The following is a 22,177-nucleotide window of genomic DNA, read 5'->3' on the forward strand; positions in this document are numbered from 1 at the left end:
ACACAACACTTTCTCGTGGTATACCATGGAATATCCCACTTGTCACTTGTATTTTCTTCGTATACACACTCGCCTAAAGGCTCGTGTGTATACCGCGATATACAAGTGACTCGTGGGATATTCCACGGTATACCACTCGAAAGCGTTGCATAACAAGTATTTTCAGCCTCCCCCTCTTGTCACATACTCTGAAGGGAACATCCCAGTTGCTTGCTCCTAAAAGAGATGTTCTCTCAAGATTAAGTGACCAGAGGTAGTAACTGAAAATCAGGCCATGTACACATACACTGTATACAGACACTTCTGGCTTGGAACTCTAGATCACTCTTGCAGAGGAAAAAGTGAAAGCAAAATCAGACACACTGGGATACGTTTTTAATTTCTCCCTTAATTATCAGTACAAAGTCATGCACACAGGTTAGGAGAATTCTGAAAATGATCACCTATGGCAGGTTGTCTTGATCTGTTATCAAATTCTTCCAACTAGTACAATGTGTAATGTATGAAGAAAAGTGAGGAGAATTTGTTTGTTGACATTAGGGGTTGAAAGGGTTAAGTATATCATCAAATTCTCCCACTCTATTACTATAAGAAATGTGTGGAGAGAAGTATAAGGAAAATTTCTTTCTTCGAAAGGTGATGCTGGTGTGCTTTAAAGAAGATAATGATTATATATTATTACAAGCATTGCGTGACAACTCCAAATAAGGGCCGTTTAGGAGTTTGTGACTGCTTGCCAAATTGTCAGCTTCCATAATTTGGTATATTTTCTACAACCACATTTAAGTCACAAATCAAAAAGCACAAATTGAGTTATATCCTTGCCTGAGTCTGAGGTTCGCACAGATTCCGAAGTTCTTTCAATTCCTTCTGGAACTTGTGACACTCTGGCTTAGATCATAAATTAATTAACGTGAATGGCTTTCAGCCAATCAGATAAGGGTATTTGTCCTGCATTGGGATAAATTCAAAGATATAGACGATATAACCGTAACATGCAACATTAGGATTAAGATTTGGATTTTTCATTTATGTATTAAGAGGTTATTGACTTGTGTGGTCAAGATTTGTCTGGATCACTCAATAATGAGTTTTTAAAAATGAGAAAATTAAAAAATAGACAGTTTGGGTTTTATAGGCTGATAACTCTGTGACCTTTTCGAGTAGAACGATAAAAATTACTTCTGAAAAACAAATTGCACCTGAAATTACCGCTTGATAACCTTTATTTGAATGGTCACATACTAGGGTTTCATCCACAGACTTATAACCACCTTGTACAGCATAATAAACAGTACCACATGAAAGTTCTGCTCAATAGCTTTCATTTGAATGGTCTTATACTAGGGTTTCATCCACAGACTTAAAAGTCAGAGCCACCTTATTAAGCGTAATAAACAGTACCACATGAAAGTACTGCTCAATAGCTTTCATTTGAATGGTCACACACTAGGGTTTCATCCACAAACTTTAAACTTAGTACAAGATTAATTGGCTTGAAAGGCAAACTGAAATATCACTTTTTTAATTATGATTTATTGATATATTTCCTTTTGAAACTCTAATTTGATCATTAAATCTGGGAAAATAATTACCAGCTGGGAAGTAATTTCCTACAGTTATTTACCTCTTTAAAAAGATGGTAATTTGTAATATATCTGGGGATTAACGCCCTGTTTGAGTTTCAAAAAAATAATGTCATTACCTTTCTTCCAAGATTTGTCCTGTTTTGGTTGTAATAACTTTCAATTTCTTTTTGCATTTTTTGTTGGTAAAACCCTGGTGTTTTCTTTGTTGTATGCGTGACATTTCGACATTTTCATCCAATTTTTTCTCAATTTTGTTAACCGCTTTTTCCGTTCCGGAATAGGTACAATTTCTACTGTAGCGTCGCACGTCTGCGGTAATCAGCTTATTGAAATACTTTCCCCCATTGATATTATGTACGTAGCTAAGAGTCGTTGATTTATTTTTCGTGTGTCATTAATGACTTGTTCCGATCCGGAATGGGTACAATCTTTTGTGCGAGATAATTGGATTAAATGTTCTTACAGAGTTTCATCGATTTTGAGAAGCGAGATTTTTTGATTAATTCTTATCTGTACCTACTCTCTCTGCTAAGAGGCAAGGCCAACCCTTTGGTAAGTCTTAAATTGGTTATAATGTTGTCCGTTTTTCAGTTTTGCTGCAGTTTTGCGTAATTTAACCCTGTAATTTTTAGAGTTAAACTACCGTCAATTAACTTATTTTTCACTTTTCAGTCTGTAGATGAAACTCTAATGTGTGACCATTTAAATGAAAGCTATTGAGCAGTACTTTTATGTGGAACTGTTGTTTTTTAATATTTGCAAAATGAAATTTGTGACTTTTTTTTTGGAAATGTTATACTTGGCCAGTAATGGGGCTGAAAGGCTACAGGGGTTCAAAGCAAATTGATTTTTTAATCCCTTTAAGTTCATTCTTTCCTTGCGTGTTGCTGTTAAACTTTCCACGAGGTTTGTGACTGTTAACCTTCTATCGAGTGTTCTTTAATTATAATAGTTCTGTTTCGTAGAGATATCTTTTATTTTTAGCCCTGTTTATTGCGTGTTAAAGTGAGATAGCGAAATCATCCGTTTTTCGACTTAGTCGCATTTTCTTGGGCGACGGTTGTCCGCAATGTGAAAAGGTGCGAGAGGAATTAACTCGAATATTTATATTTTATTGTCCAAGCAAAGTTTTGTCACGTTATGTAAACATTCGCTACACTTCAAAATGTTTGTTTTGATGCTTCAGTTACGTCAAAAGAATCAAGATTACATTACTATTTACGCATTTTTTTTCCTTTTACAAAGAGCTTTCTTCCCATATTAGCTCTCGATTGCATACAAAACGGCAAGAAATTTAATGATATGCTATTAAAGAACTGGTAAATGTATAATGATATAATTGACAATTATGCTATTAAATTATTCCACGTAAGTGCGGTCACGAACTGCCAGGTCTAACCGCAGTTTTATTTCGAGAAACAATTTCAAAAGAATTCCTTAGAAAAATTGTCGGTTATGTCAGGGAGTGGGAAATAAATATTTCCGTGTTAATCTGAAGTGTTTTGATCCGATTTCAAGCGATATACACGTCTGCACTGTAGCTTAATTTAGAAATAAGTACTCTTAATTCACAATAACCCGTGTCTTGTGGGTTTGTATTTCAGAATACCTACACAAACGCGGCTAAGCTACTCGAAGCTGCCCGTCATTTGGCGAGCTCGGGTGAATGCAACCCGGACGAGATTCAGAAGCGAGTGGACTACTTCGAGCAACGCGTCCAAGAGTTTATAACTCGTGTCAACAGACGGAAAAGCTTGCTGAAATTAGCTGTCAATTTCTATTCCCGTACACAAAAGGTAAGCAGCATGTGATCGCGCATATTAAATTCAGAGTTAATTATCGATGTTGCTTGCAGGAGGTCATGTACTGTGTCATAGTTGTACTACGTGCGCTCGGATTTCAGTCAAATTGTTTCATGGTTTCGTTCCATCAACGAAACGTTTTGCGCGCGATGTGAGTTCGTCTGAAAATTTGCGTTGTTTAAACATGTTTCCCTTAGCATTGGTGCGGCCTTTAAACGTATGCAATACGTGCATACTCCAGGCAAGTTCTGTTTGTGTTTCTATGTTTTTACTGTGCGTGAATGTTGTAAATGTCAAATCACGTTAATATAAGTTATGCGATCTTCTTCAAATCGTCTTTGCAACCGCCAAGTTCTTATCCATGGTAGCTTGTGAAAAAACATTGCTGTTAAAATCCGTCGCGTTATGGAACGTGGTTACGTAGTTTTCAGCGCAGTTACGTGTCGCGTGAAGAGGTCTTTGCGTTCAAAACAGGAAACGGAGTCAACCTTATAGCTTTTCTACTGTGACACCATTTATGTTGTTGTTCTAGTTTATTGACCTATTATTTTACGTGCATCTTTTACATGTCAGTCATGAAGATTCTAGAATTTAATTGACATAGCTGATCTTATGCACTGATATACAATTCATTTATGATTGAATTGTGATTGTGCCGCGGTGCGGAGGCCAGGCATTCAGCGCTGTCGCTCGCCCCTTTCTCAGGGGAGACCAGAAGTGTCATTTGTACAATTTTCCACTCACACGCGCGCTGGCGGCGCTACCGGGCAAAAACATGAGTGTTGTAGAGCTTGACACGGACGATGATTCGACGGTGGTTTTTGTTATAACTCTTTCGTCGCTGTTTTTTCAGCTATCTGAACTTGTGGAACAATTAAAAGCTCAGTTAGAGCTTGAAGAAGTGTCCGACAACCCAGACAACATAGCCACGGTGCTTACGAATTTGAAACATCAAGGAGAAGCAACGTTAGACTCTATCCATACCGCCATCGATGAAGGTGAAACGATTATTGAGGAGCTAAAGCTTGCAAGCTCTGATGGCGTGGACTCGAGCTCGCTACAGCATGTTGAGAAAGTTATCAAGGAACTTGACCGGGTGCGCCGAGCGATTGAACATTCGTGGACAAGACGAAGGCAGCAGTTAGAGTGTTGGCTACAATTACGGGAATTCGAACGCTCAGCGAAGCTGGTACGTATTTATACCTTATTAAATTTGTTGTAGTGTTAATGACATAACGAAACGCAATCTCACATCCGTGCCTGGTGAATCGATCGCAACAGAAATTCCTTTGGAAATTCTGCCACGATCTTGCAACATTTAAGGCTAACAACACTTTAAGCCGATACAAACAACACTTCAAAAGCGCTGTGTGAAAATACGCAAATTTGTTTGTCGTTCTTCGTTGTTCAGACCAGGAGCGGATGCGAGATCTTAACTCGCAGCGTGCTAGGACAGCACAAGATTGAAAGCTTCGAATAAGCTTCGTATACATACACGGCAAATAGGATTTTTCGAAGTGGAATTCTCGCCGGACTTCGCGTAAGATGATTAGACCATGTCAAGGGTCACATTAATGAAATTGCGTTTTCGAATATTTCTGTTGTGTCCTTTTGTTCAGCACACCATGTTTTCTTTTGCGAAGCGTTTTCGCGGTTTATTACCCCGAATACACAAACATCTTTCATGTGAATAGCAGCACACTGCACCCATAACATTTATTAAATAATTTACGGCGTTTTGTTGTGCGACAGTCGAGGATTACGAAATACTCGGTCGGAATTTGCGCCGAACAAAATTTCGAACTTAAACATCCATTATGCATCAAAATTCTTATCTTTGTGCGAAAGCAGCAAAGTAAATAAACATTGTAGTCGGCAATTGATGCTTGGATTTGAGGATATTTATATACTTTGTAATATGATCCGTTTTTTATGTCATCGAATGTCCGTTTTGCCACAACCTATAGCTCTCATGTTAGCCGCTTTTTTGTAGGTTATCTCAAATTTGATGTATGGATTTTTCCCTCGGGTTTCAACCCGGATATTACAGGATTTCTGCAAGGCTAACCATGTTTAGTAGTGGAACATTAAAAGCCTAAAGTTCAATCTGTTTTGTATGCTGGTTGACAAAGCTAACTATTGTTTCTCTAATTCGCTGAACCGAAGTGGAGAGGGATATCCCTATCTGTAGAGGAGGGATTTGATGTTTTTACTTAGCATGAACATTCACAAAGGACTTTTAATTTATAAAATCCACTGCTCATTGAAAATGAAGTTGTTCTGCTTCGATGCGGTTTGTTTCATCTTTAGCTGTTCCATTGTGGAGCTAAGATTGTCATTGTTTTTAGCCATTAGTGAAAGAGGGTGACAGTTTGACCTTTGTTTTAATTTTAGTTGGCAAACATTAATGGAAAACTGCTAATAGGTATAAAGAGAAGAGGCGGGAAAGCTAGTAGCTTTCTGTTGATTATTAGTTTGCTCAGGAGTTCAGTTCTGTTCTTGTTTTGAAAGTTTGTAAAGATGCGTAGTGTTATTTGTGGTCATATCAGTTTCAAACAAAACGGCTCACAAAAAGCTTCCGCTTGAATGGTCACAGTGTAGGTTTTTGTCCGTGAAGTCGAAAAAAGTTAGATCAACTTCGCACAACTTATAAACTCCACCACAAAAATGTTCAAATCAACAGCTTTCATTTGAATGGTCACACTTCATGTTTAAATTGACAAACTTAAATGTTTGAAGAACTTTGAAAAGCATATTGAAAGTTAAACCACAAAAATGTGCAGATAAACAGCTTTCATTCATTTAAATGGTCGCACTTCATGTCTTAATTGACAAACTTTAAAGTTAGAAGAACTTTGTGCAGCAAAATATGTAAACATTACCACAAGAATGCACTCATTTACAAATTTCATTTCAATGGCCACACTTTAGGTTTTATCTCAAACTAAATAGTCATCTACCAATGTTAAACATACGTAATCTGTCTTGTTCGCACGAATTTTGTAAAACTAGCTTAAAAAAAAACTTGGCAAAAAACTCTAATTCAACCAAAACCGAAACAAATATTTTGTTTTAATCAATCAACAAAGATTTACTGAAGAATTTTATCAGAGGTGTGTGTTCGAAATACCAATTAGACATGCCTTGTTTTTTTCATTCAGCTACAGGTCACCAATGTGCCACTTTGTCTGACTCTGTCACAAATGGCGTGTTTATAGTGCCCGCACACTTGAAATTAGTAAGTCTTTATTTGCACAGAGGCATTGATTCCACATCCGTGTCTAAATTGATCCTTTAACGACTTTACCGTATCAGGGGGAATTGTTGCTGATTCTGTCCTAGACGTAGGGGAAAAAAAGATGAGCTAGTCGAGATAGATATAAGAAGATTGAAATAGTTCTACATGTAGTTGTGTGGCGTATTGTGTGCTACACGAACGCATTCTTCGACAGAATCTGTCAACAGACTGGAAAGTTGGAACTGACCACTTTGTACAAGCTTTTATTTTAAATTGTCTCCCACAAGGGTTTCATTTACGAAGTCTGAAGGTACAATCACCGTTAACAGCGAATAAACAGTACCACATTAAAGTACTGCTCAGTAGCTTTCATTTGAATGGCCACACACTAGGGTTTTATCCACGGACACAAAAGTTAGAACTTTCTTGTACAGCATAATAAACAGTACCACATGAAAGTACTGCTCAGTAGCTTTCATTTGAATAGTCACACACTAGGGTTTCCATACACTAAAAGTTAGACCTCCTTGTAGTGTTCAATAGCTTTCATTTGAATTGTTACACACCAGGGTCTCAATTACAAACTCAAAAGTTAGAATCTCCACGTGAAAGTACCGCTCAGCAGCCTTTATTTCACATATTTTTCTTAGGTACAAATTTACAAGAATGTACTTAGCAACAGTGTTTTCTTCCGTGCTAAAACGTCTAGGCTGAAAAAGTCCGGAGTCGTCGAGATGTGGGACTTGTAGGGTTTAACAGGGGTTAGGTCGGCTCGACCAACCAACTAGATCCTCTTTATAAAAACTGTTAGTGCCTAAGTGGCCATATTAGCAGGTTCTTAAGATCACGTGATCCACGTCCAGACGGGGATAGGTGATCGTATTCACTGTCTGGTCTATAGCCGAGTTCACAATCACGATGTACAGACGGCATCGAAAAACGTGGCTTACAAAATGTTATAAAGCAGTACACCGGCTCCGAACATGCATACTACATTTTGGTACATTTGTGGGCTCCCTGTGTCCAACGAAATCGCGAAATAACCAAACTGCGAATTTTAGAGAAGAGAGCGTGCACTTAAACGTTGACTTTTCTATCTGTTTTACTGTTTGGACCAAGATTATTTTAGACACCGGAACACAGATATGTCTAATATCCAGATAATCGCGAGACATGTAAGGTAAATTACTGCTAAACACTTTTATTATTTGAAACCTCTTGAAATTGACCACCCCTGTGACAGAGATCGTGTTGATGTGCAGTATTCTGATAGGTTCAACTAAGTGCAAAAAATACTGCTAGTGATATCCAGTTTCGTATTATCTGAATAAATATTTAACCAGTCAAAGAAACGCGCGAGCGTCTTCGTGTTACGGTTAGTTTCTTTTTCTGGCAACATCTGAAATAATGGGAAAATTGTAATGTTCATCGTGTGTCGTGTGTCACATATGAACCTAGTACTAGTAAATGGCCTTGCTCACCATAAGTCTCTCCGTAGCTCAGTGGATAGAGCGCCCAACCGGTGTTTGGGAGGTCATGGGTTCGATTCCCGTCGGAGTCTCAGACTTTTTTCTTTGACCCGCGCTCGTTTCAAGATGAATATTTTATCTTTCACATTTCATTTACAGAGCTTAAAATTTACCATCTTTCTTAAGTTATCACTATACAGGACACTGCCGTATTATCAGTACGCAGGACGCGTGTCACATATAAATCTATTAAAATGTTCTCTCTCTCCTTTTTTTCTTTTTCGGGGTATAGCCCCCCCCCGGGTTGGGTCATTTCACTAACGAGTTGAAAATTTACTTCCTTCTTTATTTATCATCTGAAAAGATATTGTTTTCTTCTCGTTATTGCAGCTAAAAGATCGTCTGGAAATTTGTGAAGAGCATTTAGAGAAAGGCGGCCTTGCCCTGGATCTCCCCCGAGCAAAGCAGTCTCTTGCACACCATGAAGATCAAATGAAGGACATCGAAAATGCCGCCATGAGAACGTTCTGTCGAGGCGAAGAACTTATAGACTACTTAAAACAATCCGAGATTGAATTGCGGGTCAAGGATCCTTTAACTTTAGAGAACATTGATGCCCAGACTCATATCCATAATTTACTAGAAGTTTTACATCGGAAGAGGAGAGACCTTCGGGATTTAGCTGAGGAGAGGAAAATTAAACTAGAACAGAATTTACTGTTGCGGCAACTGGAAAGCGATGCGAAACAGGTAGGAAAAAAGCTTATTTTAGTTGACTGTTCAAAGCGTAATTTCTCCTTGAAGATGGCGGTACAAAGATAGCAACGGGGGTTGTGAGAATTCGATAGTTGACTTCCTGGAGTGAATTCCGGCCTAAACGTGATTGAGAGTCGCGGAGGGCTGAAGGGTGAAGGTTGTATGTGAGCTTTCTTCAACTCTACGAACAAGAGAAAACTCGATGCCAGACTCTAAGGAAAAATTTGAGCTGATTCAAATCTGAGTCCTTAAAGCCTGGTTTGCAAAGAAAAAGAAAAGAAAACCGAACGTTTCTCATGCCCATTTGCGACTTTTTAAGAGCTGTTCGTTCTCGTTTATGTTCCGTATTAACTCGGGTCTTTTTCGGTAGGTGGTCGGCTGGGTTCGGAATGGCGAGGCTATGCTGTACGCCAGCACCGAGCTGGGAACATCACTGGTGGAAGCAGAAGCTCTTTTAAGAGAACATGAGGAGTTCCAGAGGGCTATTGAGGTACTTGAACGCTACGTAATGTTTGAAATAGCTTTTTGTCTGTAGTAAATTACAGACAGTTCAGTATAAGACAAAACATTTTGTAAAAATCACGCCTTTTTCGCGATCACGCGTGAACGCGCGTGAACCTCGAGTAGGTTGCAGTCTTTGCTTGAGAAAGCTTTTAAGTTTAGCTCAACGTAATCCGTTTCAATCTTTTGCAGGCTTAACCATCCATATTAATTTTTGACTCCCACTCACTATTGTAGCGTTTTTCGACAGTTTTGACTATTATTTAGAGGATTCGTGCGATTTTAAGACAATTTTCTGTGACAGAATCATTTAAGATATTGTGAACAGATCTAGCGTGTTTTAACAAATTCTTATATTGGCATTTGTTTGTAATAGACTAGAGCAGCTTTCAAACCAAAACCAAAGTAATAACACTAGCCATCAGTTAAGCAATCAAAACTCGAAATAAATACATGTAGCCGGCACGAAGCGCGGGAAAACGTGCACAAGCGAGTCACGATTTGTTTGGTTTACTTTTGATTGGCTGAGAAAGTGGCACGAGAGTTTAAACCAACCACTGAGCGTACTAATGCAAAACTAATGCAAACGCGAATTACTTTCTACACTCAAGTGAAAACCGCTCAAACAAGTACTTATATTGGCATTTGTTTTGTACGTAGAAAACGTGTCAGAGTGCGAATGAAGTGCGGCAACGCGCAGACAAGTTGATCAAAGATGGCCACTTTGATCCTGAGGCCATCTTGAACTGCGCTGATAACATGAGCCGGCGGTGGAAGCAGCTGATGACAAAGTCTGAGGAAAGAAGAAAGGTCGTCACTGCTTCGTACAGCTTCTTCAAGTCTGCTGAACAGGTAACGGCTCTGGTCAGTTGATTGGTTGGTCAGCTAGGCAGTCTACATCTACATGAGGGGGGGGGTGGGGGTGTTTGCAAAATGAGGCATATTCACATCACTCAAGACATTAAAAAATAAAACAAAAGTGGGGGAAGGGGGGCATAAAAGTCAGTCGATCGATTGATGGATCGATGTGTAAGCCAAGGGCAATTTTTTAATTTGCCTTTTGTCCTTGTTTCAAAGCAAGTCCTGTAAATAAAATCTTTCATAATAAATGAGTTGTACTTAACGGACATTTTTATTCCATTATCAAAATCGTTTTAAAATGAAAGGTTCTACAGCCAACTCTCTCTTATCGGACGCCTCTTTAAAAACTTTTTTTTTTTCCTCCCTTCTTTTTTTTTTTTTAACTCCAATTTGGCCCCCCTCTGTACCATGTTCTTTTTTAAATAGAAGCAGAAGGGAGCTGGGAAATGGCTTGTCAGTCGGTCGGTCGGTCGGTCGGTCGGTCGGTCGGTCGGTCAGTCGCTAAAGTGTATACTTTCTTGCTTATCAAGCAATTAATGGTTCTCATTTGCTCGACTGTCTTAACTTTCTCAACTCAAATCCAAACAGGTTTACTTACTAATGGAACGCCTGACTCGTGAATACAAACTCGAAGAGGGAGACCCATGTAGCAAACTCATCGAAACTGAATCAGTAAAACGCCTAGACGCCATGAAAGCCATTGTACAAAGCTACGACGAAGACAAAGACTCCATCGCTACGGGCCTGCTCGCGGTGAAGCGGAACGCTGACTCATTTCTGTCCACGATCGCACCTTCAACCACCGAGCGTGCTGACGTCACGATAGAGCGAGTTGAATGCCAAGTGAAGGAAGTACAAGAACAGCTCAGAGCGCAGGAGCAACACGTGTTAGATGTGTGGAACGGTAGAAGAACGTTAGCTGAGTATTGTTTGCAGTACCTTGAGCTGGAGCAGTGCGCTAAAGAGGTAAGCTAGTCGGAAATTGTATATACAGATTTGCCTACCTGGTTTAAAAGTAAAAACTTTAGAAGAGTTGACGGGGGAAGCCAGTAAAGTGCTTTTTTTTGGCCAATCAGGAACAGTCTTGAGCAATGTTATCGTGGCAGCCGCGGTCGTAGCGCGGGAAAGATCAGGTGGAAGCTGTGCGATCTAGTAATTCTAGTTGTCACTTGCTTTTATTCACAAGTGCCGCCAACGACAACGTCACGAGTGAACTTTTGGCGGGAAATCTGGTAGGGCGCGCGTTAGTCGATCAGTTCTGTGTCTTCAGGATTGGCACGAACGTGAGAACGTTCATTAGAATTAACCAATCACTAGTGAGCAATTCAACTACGAAGCTGCCTATTGGTGCGTTTGGAATCGTTTTCCCGCCAAAGCAATCTTTTGATAGACAGCTTGGCCTTTTTCCATCGTTCCACGTACGCCCCGTTTCTTGATATCTCTGCTAATTGAATGTTAATAACAATTTTTTTTGTCTGTTTTATTTCAGGCGCTGGACTGGATCCACGAGAATGGCGAGTTTTATCTGTCTTCACGGACGGGTGAAGGAGACACGGATGCCCAAACAAAAGAGCTCTTAGATGAACACCAAGAATTCAAAGAAGCTTCAGAGGTATATGAAGTGGTGTGTGGAACATTTTTGGTTCACTTTCTGCTTTGCCTGTTCTTTTGTTTTTATCTGTTTCGCGTGTTGCCGAAAGTTAACGCTTCAAGTTCCAACATCAGCCTTTAACATTTGAACTATTAATTTTTAGTTTTTTTATTTTTTTTTTTTTTTTTTTTTTTTTGTTTTTTGTAATTTTTTTTTTTTTTTTTTTAACAGGTCTCTTCCTAACAAACTGTCACATGGTGCAAAATCCGCCATCTTGGATGGTAAGCCTACGCACTGGGCCGTTCGAAACATTGAGTGCCTGTCGCATCGTTGCTATCCATCATGGCAGATTTCGTACCGTGTAAACTGTTGTTGAAAAGGCCTTTTAGGGACCTTCAGATAGCAATACGGGTACGAGATTGAGTACGTAAACACCCGCGTGTAAGAACCTAGTGGTTTAGTTGTTTTTTTTTGTTTTTTTTATTATGAGAACGACTTTCGCATTACAATGCAGTTATGTTCCCTGAGCTCTCACTCCTCCCTGCTGCTGACCAGTTGAAAAGGGAGACTATCGGTACGAGATTGGTGTGAAATGTGAAAATCGAAAGCACAAGCACTAGGTTTGAACAGTTGTACTTAATCTCGTACTCGTACTCGTACTCCGATCTAAAGGTCTCTATAGTTAGACTAACAATTTAGCTTTGAAATTTGAATCTTAATAATATAAAGTAAGTTATAGTAAAATATAGTCTCTCTTTTTGGGGAAATAAGTAAATAAAAAATTGAATTCGAGTTTTGCAAATAAACAAACGCCCGCTGGTGAAGGGTTAAGTGCAAAATGTCTGGGTTTTTTTAAACTTGTCCATCCGTTTTATCAAACTTAAATAATTTCTTTTATTCAACAAGTGCCGTGTAGCGCTGTTGAACTGCGCAGTTATATTTCTACATTCACAATTTTCTGCCTGTAAATTGTATTTACCTCCACGATCCTCTGTCTTTTTACAGCAAATCAGGGAAAGAGTGAAGTCGATGCTTCATCAGGCAGAAACGCTGATCGCCAAGTCCCATTACCATGGTGACGGGATCAGACAATGGGCCACGGCGGTGGAGAAGAGATACAAAGATTTCGCGCGACGGATGCAGAAATACCGCGCTAAACTGGAGAACAAGCTGGGGTACACTGCTTCAGAACATGAGGTACGAAATGCATTCGTTTTGTATAATATAAAATATTTAAAAGTATTTGCAATTTTCTCGTCCCTGGCCTAGGCTCGATTTTGGCCGCTCTCTCGAGTCCAGCCTTTGTTCGGGGGCCCATTTCCGGAACAGCGGCTGGAAATTGACCTTATTCTCCCCTCCCCTCAATTTACATGTTTGTTTAATAACTCGACCACCCCCACCCCCCTTGTATATCTTCAATTGATGAACAATTTCCTGGTGCTTTGACCACTAATGACGTAGAACAAAAGATTCTAAAAACAATAAACAATAACTACACCAAAACACAATGGCTAACCGACAATTGTTTACAATGGTTTCCGCCATAGCATCAAATAACACCCTATTGTAATTGATGAAATTTGCACATTTAACTTTACTGATATTTTTCTTTGCACTTTCCCCACTCCCTTCCCCTGGGTATAGCCATTTTACCCTGTTTCACTTTACCCTCCCCACCCGCTCTGTTTGAGTTTGACCAGCGTAGAAACAAAATCTCTGACGAATCCTTCTCTTTACTTTGGCGCCCGCTTTTTTTACGCGCCAAATCTCTTTTACAATTTTAAATCAGTGCTCTGGATTAAACTGAAATTCGGTACTTATTTTTATTTTTGTTATTGAATTTTAAAATGATGTTTGGAAACAGTATAGATCATGGCTAAGGATTAGAAAGAAACTCAGGGGAGGTCGATCGAGAGAAAGTGAACTGAGATAAACTTCACATAAACTTATCTTTGTTTATCTTAAATTGTATACATAGTACAACATGTACAAAGCATCGCTTTAAGATGTCCATTTAATTCACATTGCTAATAGCCTGCGGTTAGTGGTTATTACAAATAACTTATTCATATTGAAAATGCATTTGCTTTGTGTCGCGTAGCTTGATTTAATCGATATTCTTCATTTATACCGTCACTCTTGCACAAAGTGCGGTTATGTATAATTTTAACCGTGTTCTAAAACAGTCGCTGCTACAAGAAACATTCTTAAAATTAGTGGCATGGTTCAATTATTTTCTCTGCGGGACTTTGCGAAATTACTTCCGAACCCATTTAAACGACGTTAAATTAGAAAATGCAATTGAAAAAAAAATAGTTCGCGTGGAGTTGAGTTTTTTCCGCGCAACTTCACACTGTTCCAGATGAAGGCTGTTACTAGTAGCGCAGGATTAGTTGTACGCTATTAATGTAAACGATACTCTTTTAACACACAAAGGCTTTCACGGTATTGAAAGTTTTGAACAAAGACAAAATTAAAATTTAAAATCATTTGGCAGCGATAAAATCCGTGAATCGAATATTGAATATTAGTAGAATGGTCTCGATGGTCTTATTTGCTTATGGTAAAGCTGTGTTTCTTTGATTACAAATACCGCAGCGCTGTATTGAATGTTAAGTGGTAGCAGGTGGAAAATGTTTCGAAAAACCGCGTGAAGCTCTTTTTCCTGTCATTGTATTTGGTCTTGGCGATACCCCCTCGCGCGGTGAATAAGTAACGTGAAAAGACCTACCGGTCATGCCATTACTAATTAATATCCGAGTGGTGTTTCGCTTTTGTACGTCTGCTAATCACTTTGTTGTGATGCGCGAGCGACGAAACTCAGTTCACAAGATACGACGCCATATTGCCTGTCGTTCGACGCGCTCGCAGAGTTGAGTCGCTTAGATTTGAGACGATTTGGCTAAAAGCTTCTTAACATCAAGAGACTCGAGACTGCGTGTGTGGGATGTGGAATTGGCACGGATTCGTGTCAAATCGAATCGCAGGATTTTTGACGTTGGAAATTTGACTCGGCCGTTTCCGAAAGCGACAGATTGCGATTGTTTTGGAGGAGCGAAACTCGAGAAGCTTTTGTGGACCATTCAACAAGGGGAAAGCGCTGCTAATAAGCATGTGGAAATAGCGAATTAATTGCACGAGTTTGTGTTTGCACAGATAGGAGTGTCAGTCAGTGTCTGATGAAACGCTCACTAAAGTGACTTCGACTGTGACAATTTTCAAGGATCTTTGAACTCAAGGCGTAAACTAGGGCTATTTTCACACCAAAAATGTGGATTTACCCGATAAAAGGATCGCTAACAAATCCGCGATGATATTTCCTGAAAATATTTCTTGCTTCGCATCGCGACCGCGTTGAGACAAGGCAGTCTACATTGTTGACGATTGGAGCGGGTAGCACTGACTGAAAAATGGCGGACGAGTTCGCCGAAGATTTCTCCGACGAGGAGTCGGACTTTGCGAGGTATAGATCACTGACGCTTTTCTCTTCACTGCTTTGTATTGATTGTCAGGATGAGGTGGAATGGCCGAGTCTTCAGTCGCTTCACACACAAGGACAACAACAGCAGCAAGCATTCGCGCTCAGAGAGACTTCAAAGGACAGCGGTATCCATGAAATGACTGAAGAGAAAAGGCGCTCTGCTAAGAGAAAAGAGTGAGTCTAAAATTCTACTTACAGTGGAGGGCTTAGGCTGAGTTTTGTAGCAAGGGAGTCAGGTTATTTTGCGAGAATTTGCTCCGGTAAAAAGAAAAAGCGAGACAAAGTTACCTTTGTAAAACTGATTTTTTCCGTTTGTAGACAATAATAGTGGTCATGGTTTTCTGATGGTGAATGACATAACAAAGGCTTAATTTCTTGTCGGATAATCTTTTTCCGGATCGCGGTTTTTATCCGTTTTAGCAGGTTTAAATAGCTGTATTTTCCAATTGAAAAGATCTAAATAGTGACTACATTACCAATGAAAATAGCAGTTTTGTTTTATATTTAAATCTTGTGTTTTATCAGATGATAGCGGTCGTAAAATTATTTTTTAAATTTACTGCTAATCATTTGTTAATGAAGCTTATGTCTACATTGTCAACATTGGAAAATAGCTTTTGTCAATTTTAGAAATACTAACATAAGTAGTACTTCTTTCCGATTACCTTATTGTTACTTATTTTCGCGGGACACGGAGCGACGGAGACCCGGGGCCGCGACGACGGACATCAATTTCGTAATCACGGACACTCCTGTACGTCGTCACAGTCAGGGGACAGGGGGGCGGAGTGGATAGTGACTGAGACACTGCGGTCGACGGAACCGCGAAATAGCCGGCGGAGGGAGGGCGCGAAGGCCGCGAAAATAAGTAACAATAAGGTAAATCCTTTTATTAATAACCACAAGTAATCAAAATTCATTTTTCCCCTTAAAATTTCAATACTATGTCATGCAGGCAGGTATAAGGATAAAGAAAATCATAAAGTAGGAGATATTGTCTTGTTATAAAAACAAATTCTCCGAACTAACACTGAAAGAAATGTATGGGAAACTATAAAGAGTATTGATATTTTTGAGCTGGGACTTGAAATAGCTAATTTTGTCTCTGGCGGTAATGCCTTGCCGGTACCCAACATCGTATTTTGTCTTTTTCATATCAGATTTATCATGAACGAGCTACTACAGACAGAAAGAACTTATGTGGCTGATTTGAATTGTGTTATAGAGGTAAGAATATTCCCTTTTTGTGTTTAGACTGTTGGTAAATTATTTTTTAAGTCTTTTGTTTCAAACCTTTGAACATAACGGGACCGTAAAAACAAACCAGAGGTCAAAGTACATTTTATAACCGGTCGCAAACGCGGGAAAACATGTCACGGATGGAAAGCGCGGGAAACCGTGCAACCGGTGCCAAGCGCGGGAATATGTGTAACTAGTTCCAAGCGCGATAAAACTCGCGTCTGCCAGATGAAGATTGGTTTTAGGTTTTGCACTTGATTGGATTTCCTTATCGAACCAATCACTAAAAAGCTTGTCAAACAGAACATAAAAACTATTGTAAACTTAAGAACAGTGTAATATCGCAAACAAAGCCGAGAGTAGAAGAAGCAGCCATTAATTTGTTTATGAATGTCTTTTGTTTACTTTTCGTTAAATATTGGCAGGTTTATTTTCTTGTTTGTGTTGTTTTTGTCTTGCTACAGAACTACGTTAGCGCGATGTCCAACAACTCTGATGTTCCCCAGAGGTCTCGTAGGAAAAGAAAGCATTATTTTCGGCAACATTGAAGACATTTACACCTTCCATAACAAGTATGTACCAGTAATGGCCGAATGCTATTTACTATGCTATTATAGTACAGTTTTTTAAGCCGAGGAAGACCGATGTCTTCACGAGGTCGCTTCGTTTAGACGAGGAACAATCGATGACATCCCGAGGCTCCACAAAATGTCGCGCTTTCCTCTTGATCATGGCGATTTTCCGAAGATCGTAGGAACATTGTTCGAGTGACAATCGTTGTAACCGAGGTCGCACGAAAACTTCGGGAACTGAAGAAATCGTTCTTTAATATCGTAGATTTCCGGGAGAATCTCGAAAAATAGCAGCAAGATGTATTTGAGAAAATGAAACAGTGTTCGTTATTGTGACCAACACCAAAGTTTAATATTTGTCTCCAAATTTTACTTTGCAGCACATTCCTACAAGCTTTGGAGAAGTTTGAAACGAACCCGGAAGATGTTGGTGAAGCATTCCAAGAATGGGTAGGTTTGCGGCTATTTGCCTGTTTTTACACATCACCTTACTGGAACTAATTGCATTAAGTGGCTGACTTCACTACACTGTCTTTTTAGGAGCGAACATTTTAATTTATTTTGTAAACTGTTTCTGTTCATATTTGTCAATCGACCTGACACCTTTTCGAGTGCTTAATTTAAAATTTGCGATTGTTAGGACCTTAAAAAGCTTCACTATTAACTGTTAATTTCTCTGTTTCGCAGGGAGAAGCATTTGTTGGCATGTACGTTGCGTATTGCAAAAACAAGCCATTTTCAAACTCACTGCTTATCGAACATGGTGGAAACTTCTTTGCGGTGAGTGAGCATATAAATAATTTTGTATTGTTTTCACGCGTAGTCCTTTCACATGCAAATGTAGGCTTTGTCGTGCTCATAACTTACGATCAAATGTGTTTATTTTTGTCAGACGTAATTATGTATCGATACGGACTGATCGGGTAATATTCCACAGTGTCTTACAGTTGGTGTGTGTTTGTGTTTATAGGATCTTCAAGCGAACTACGGTCATGGTTTATCAATCTCTGCCTACCTCATTAAACCCGTGCAAAGAATCACAAAATATCAGCTTCTTCTAAAGGTGGGAGATCGCGAGACATGCCTTTGTGTGCGGAGCGCGGACATGTTTAATTTTACTGGGAGTATTTTACAACATGTTTAAGTTTTTCGCTTTTCTAAACATTCTTTTGACTCGGGTTGTCCGCTGTGCGGTAAAATTCAGTTAAGCTGATGGTATAGGGTTTATAATTCAAGTCGTATAACAGATTCTGAGGCAATTGAGTGAATTGGTCCGCAGTTTTCATCAAGTTTATTTGAGGTCGTTCTTATGAGATTAACGCAACCTGTTGCTATCTGTAACATTGTAATGGCTTAAATCGTCTTAACACGAAGGCATCAAGCTGCTTTTTTGTACTACAAATGAAGAAGATTTGGCTAACTACCTGTGTTGTACTTTTATAGGATCTTTTAACATGCTGCGAGGAAGGATCCGAAAATAGTCTACAGGTATGCAAATCCGAGGCACATTTTGTTTACTTAAGCATTTCACGCCAAGATTTAGCCCTTACATTGCTCTTCTGTTGCATATTTGAACTTTTGACTGTTAAAGTAAACGCTATGTTCAAGTTAAGCACCTAGGAGAAGATTTATTCTAATTGTGGTGCTTCTGTTGCGGTATTAGTCAATTTGAAACGTTAATTGAACAATTTGTTTGTTAATTCATTCCTCGCTTTGATTGGAATGAATTGTTTTGCTTTTCACCCACTGGCGAGAATAACATTCAACTCCGTTATGCATTCAAAAGTGAAAATTTCGTTGTTGTTAACCTTACGCAGCGAAAGACACTTTTAAGCCGTTTTCAGATATAAGCTCTTGTGCTAAAGTTACAGAAGTCATTATTGCAAAGCCACTCAGAGAATTAAAACTAAAATTAACTAGCTCTCTTCTTCGAACACATTGGCGCCACGGGGTGCCAAATTATACGGGGGCGACAGAAGATAAATTGATTATCCTGGTGGGTTTTATTGATGCTCAATGTTTTATCCTTTTTTTCCAGGCTGGTTTGGACGTAATGCTTAGTGTACCCAGACGTGCAAACGACGCCATGTATGTGAACATGCTTCATGGATATGATGTAAGTCCTATCCCGTTTTTCAGATAAATGTCACTCACTTGCGCTTGAGTTTATCTCGACGTGGAACGGAATTTCCTAGCAGTGCTAGCGATTGAGTTTTATAGATCTTACTGTGAAGCTATTTTGGCGTATGTTATCATGAAATTGCTGCTTACTTTATCAGGCTTTTAAACCAGACACGCTCCGCATTCCTGGTAACGTTTCGTAACTGACACGAATCAGGGACTTAGTTGCTATCTAGCGCAATTTAGCTTTTTGTCTTCGAACTTTACTGAATGCCGGTTGTGTTTTTTGCTGTTCATTGTATACTGTTCAGTCGCGTGCCTCTTACTGCACGAGGCATTTAAATGGGTCCCTTACAATTGTACTTGTGAAGGCGATTGGGACTACGAGAGACAGTGTTTGATTACTTTTACAAACTCCGAGATACGACGTGTAGCGGAGATAGTTTTGATGAAAATTTGAGGTGTTAATTTGGAAATTTGATGAGACACTGTCTCGAATGTTTGATTTATCTTCCATTCAAATTAAAAGTTAGGAGTATCAGAGAAATAAAACCGTCACGGTTGTAATTCTCTTTGTTTTAACTTGATAGCATGATTAATGATTTTAAGAAAGTACATTTACTGCAATAAAGCCAGTTTTTTATTTGCAACTAATGCAACCGCGTACAGAAGTCGTTTGCACTATAATTATATTATGTTGGAAGATTATGAATTGTGATTCGACTTTACTTTAAATGATTACTTTTGGTCAATTAACTTCTATGTTTATTTTACTTTACTGAATCCTAAAATTGCATTTTTTTTTCTCTTCTCAGGAAAACATCGATTTATTAGGAAAAGTCGTTTTACAGGTATTTGGAAGACTTGTTTTTTTTTTTTTTGTTACTGATTTTATAGATATTCCTTTTGTGAACGTGCAGGCAGCAAAAAGACTCATCTTCCCCCTCAAGTGATCATCTGAAAAGATGCCATACATGTATTTACATACTGTACTGCACTTTTAAAGTCACGCAGTTACTTTGTTTGAGGTTTTGAGGGTTTTTCACGCTTGGTTTCTTGTCACGAACTTAACGTTCTGTCACGCACGGGTGTTTTAACGGGGGGCTTTGCAAACTTGAGTTTCCCAACTTTTTGTCAGCAACGCTAAGACGAGTGTTCATTTATTTCAGGACTCTTTCACTGTCTTCGATCCAAAGCAGCTAAGAAGAAAAGGAAAGGAACGCCACATCTTCCTGTTCGAGCAAGCTCTTCTCTTCAGCAAGGAAACAAAAGATGCTGATGGCAAAATCAAGTATCTGTACAAGAGCAAAATCAAGGTAAATGCCCTTACTTCATCGCTATAGGGCGAATAAAACACTACAGCACAGAATAGAGCGTTATGGCTTCTCCAACGTAATGGTTTGCAGATTCGATTTTGGATCGAGCAGCCCGGGTTCGAGCCAAGATTTAACTCCCACAGTGCCTCGCGAGCAAGTTTTTTTGAGAAAGCACTTTTGCCGGTATCGAGCTTGTTATTTACTTCTGTTATTTTTCTTTGTAGACTCCTGAGTTGGGAGTTACGGAACATATTGCCGAGGACTCATGTAAATTTGCGGTGTGGACTGGAAAACCGCCACAATCCGAGGATAAGCGCGTCATTAAGGTGAGTAGAAGCCGGAATTATTAGTGCATCTTATTGTATTATTCCCGTGTTTGCCCTTAACCTGTTTTGAACTTGCTTTTCTCCTCTAGGCAAGATCTTTGGAGACTAAACACCTCTGGGTCAAGGAATTGAGAGAAGTCATTCAACAGTTCCAGTTTGGGACCCTCAGAGAAAGAAGTAAGACTATATGCATTTGTCTTCTTTTCGTTCAGCATATAATATTCTCCTTTGTAAGAGCTGTACCACTAGAAGAGGAAGTTACCACTTAATTCTTAAAACTTATATCAAAAGAAATATGTACAAAGAGAGTCAAAAACAACGATATCTGACGATATTTTAACTTCACATTGCAGCCACGTCTATGACGAGCTCAACAAGTTCTGTGACCACTACAGCCTCGATCAAGAGCCGCGAGGAGAAAGCTGCTGACCGGTATGAACGAAGACCCTAATTTCATCTTGAAAAAATTTACCCTGTAATTTGTCATGGTTGTCCGTGCTCGTAATCTATCTAAATCTTCCCCAAGCCTCAGCCATCCTTGTTTCTGTTACGTATATTTTTACGTCTTTGGTGTTTTTCTACCTTAGGAAATTGTCATTTTTAGGTTTCCCTGCGGATTTTGAAGGAGTTTGTACAGTTGAAAGTAATCGTGTTTTATACTTGTTTATAGGGAGAGTGGTGTTGTTGAAGATGATAGCATATCTGGAGACTTCGATAACTTCCCAGAAGGAAAGGTAAGGCGAGTAAAAATACAAGAAGAAATACAAGCAGGCAAAAAACCGCATTTGCTTTTCCCGCGCTTGCAACCGGCGGCATGATTTCCCGCGCTTGACGATGGTTGCATCTTTTCCCGCGCTTAGGACCAGTTGCTTGTTTTCCCACGATTAGGACCAGTTGCATATTTTCCCGCACTTGGCAGTGGTTGCATATTTTCGCGCGCTTGGGGCTGGTTGGATTTTTTCCCGCGCTCGGGGCTGGTAGCATGTTTTCCCGCGCTTGCTATGGACCGGTTGCATGTTTTTCCGCACTGGGCACCGATTGCATGTTTTCTCCCATTTACCGCTAGTTAGTTACGTGTTTCCCGCACTTGCCGCCTGTTGCTTTTTTATTTTGCCTTAAGCTGTGATTGGTTTATTCCACTTGTTGCTCCTTTAGTTATAAGCTCAGTGATTACTGTGGTTTTGTTTAAAGACAATTATAAGAAGACCGCATTAAAAAAAATGTAAATATAATTTTAAAGTCCATACGCGGGGGGGGGTTACCCTCCGTGTCCGGGCCAGGGGCTCTTTTTATAAAAGTAAAAATTAAAAAATTA

The 22,177-nt window shown here is 39.4% G+C and overlaps 1 protein-coding gene across 1 annotated transcript in view; it reads left to right on the forward strand.

Moving 5' to 3' along the window:
• LOC144630099 (kalirin-like) overlaps nucleotides 1-22,177 on the forward strand; it is a 93,598-nt gene that overhangs the window by 47,874 nt on the left and 23,547 nt on the right. Inside the window, 23 exon segments of the mRNA XM_078488386.1 lie at nucleotides 3,194-3,385; nucleotides 4,245-4,580; nucleotides 8,489-8,848; nucleotides 9,225-9,344; nucleotides 10,016-10,207; nucleotides 10,805-11,182; nucleotides 11,706-11,840; nucleotides 12,813-13,004; nucleotides 15,320-15,462; nucleotides 16,449-16,515; nucleotides 16,992-17,027; nucleotides 17,029-17,099; nucleotides 17,480-17,549; nucleotides 17,787-17,879; nucleotides 18,070-18,162; nucleotides 18,543-18,587; nucleotides 19,138-19,215; nucleotides 20,036-20,071; nucleotides 20,390-20,536; nucleotides 20,761-20,862; nucleotides 20,952-21,039; nucleotides 21,216-21,294; nucleotides 21,533-21,596. Of these exon segments, the coding sequence (XP_078344512.1) occupies nucleotides 3,194-3,385; nucleotides 4,245-4,580; nucleotides 8,489-8,848; nucleotides 9,225-9,344; nucleotides 10,016-10,207; nucleotides 10,805-11,182; nucleotides 11,706-11,840; nucleotides 12,813-13,004; nucleotides 15,320-15,462; nucleotides 16,449-16,515; nucleotides 16,992-17,027; nucleotides 17,029-17,099; nucleotides 17,480-17,549; nucleotides 17,787-17,879; nucleotides 18,070-18,162; nucleotides 18,543-18,587; nucleotides 19,138-19,215; nucleotides 20,036-20,071; nucleotides 20,390-20,536; nucleotides 20,761-20,862; nucleotides 20,952-21,039; nucleotides 21,216-21,294; nucleotides 21,533-21,596 (3,117 nt within the window).

This window comes from Oculina patagonica, chromosome 11, assembly GCF_052425735.1.
Source record: "Oculina patagonica isolate OP01 chromosome 11, crgOcupat, whole genome shotgun sequence".
In the NCBI taxonomy this organism is placed as follows: Eukaryota; Metazoa; Cnidaria; class Anthozoa; order Scleractinia; family Oculinidae; genus Oculina; species Oculina patagonica.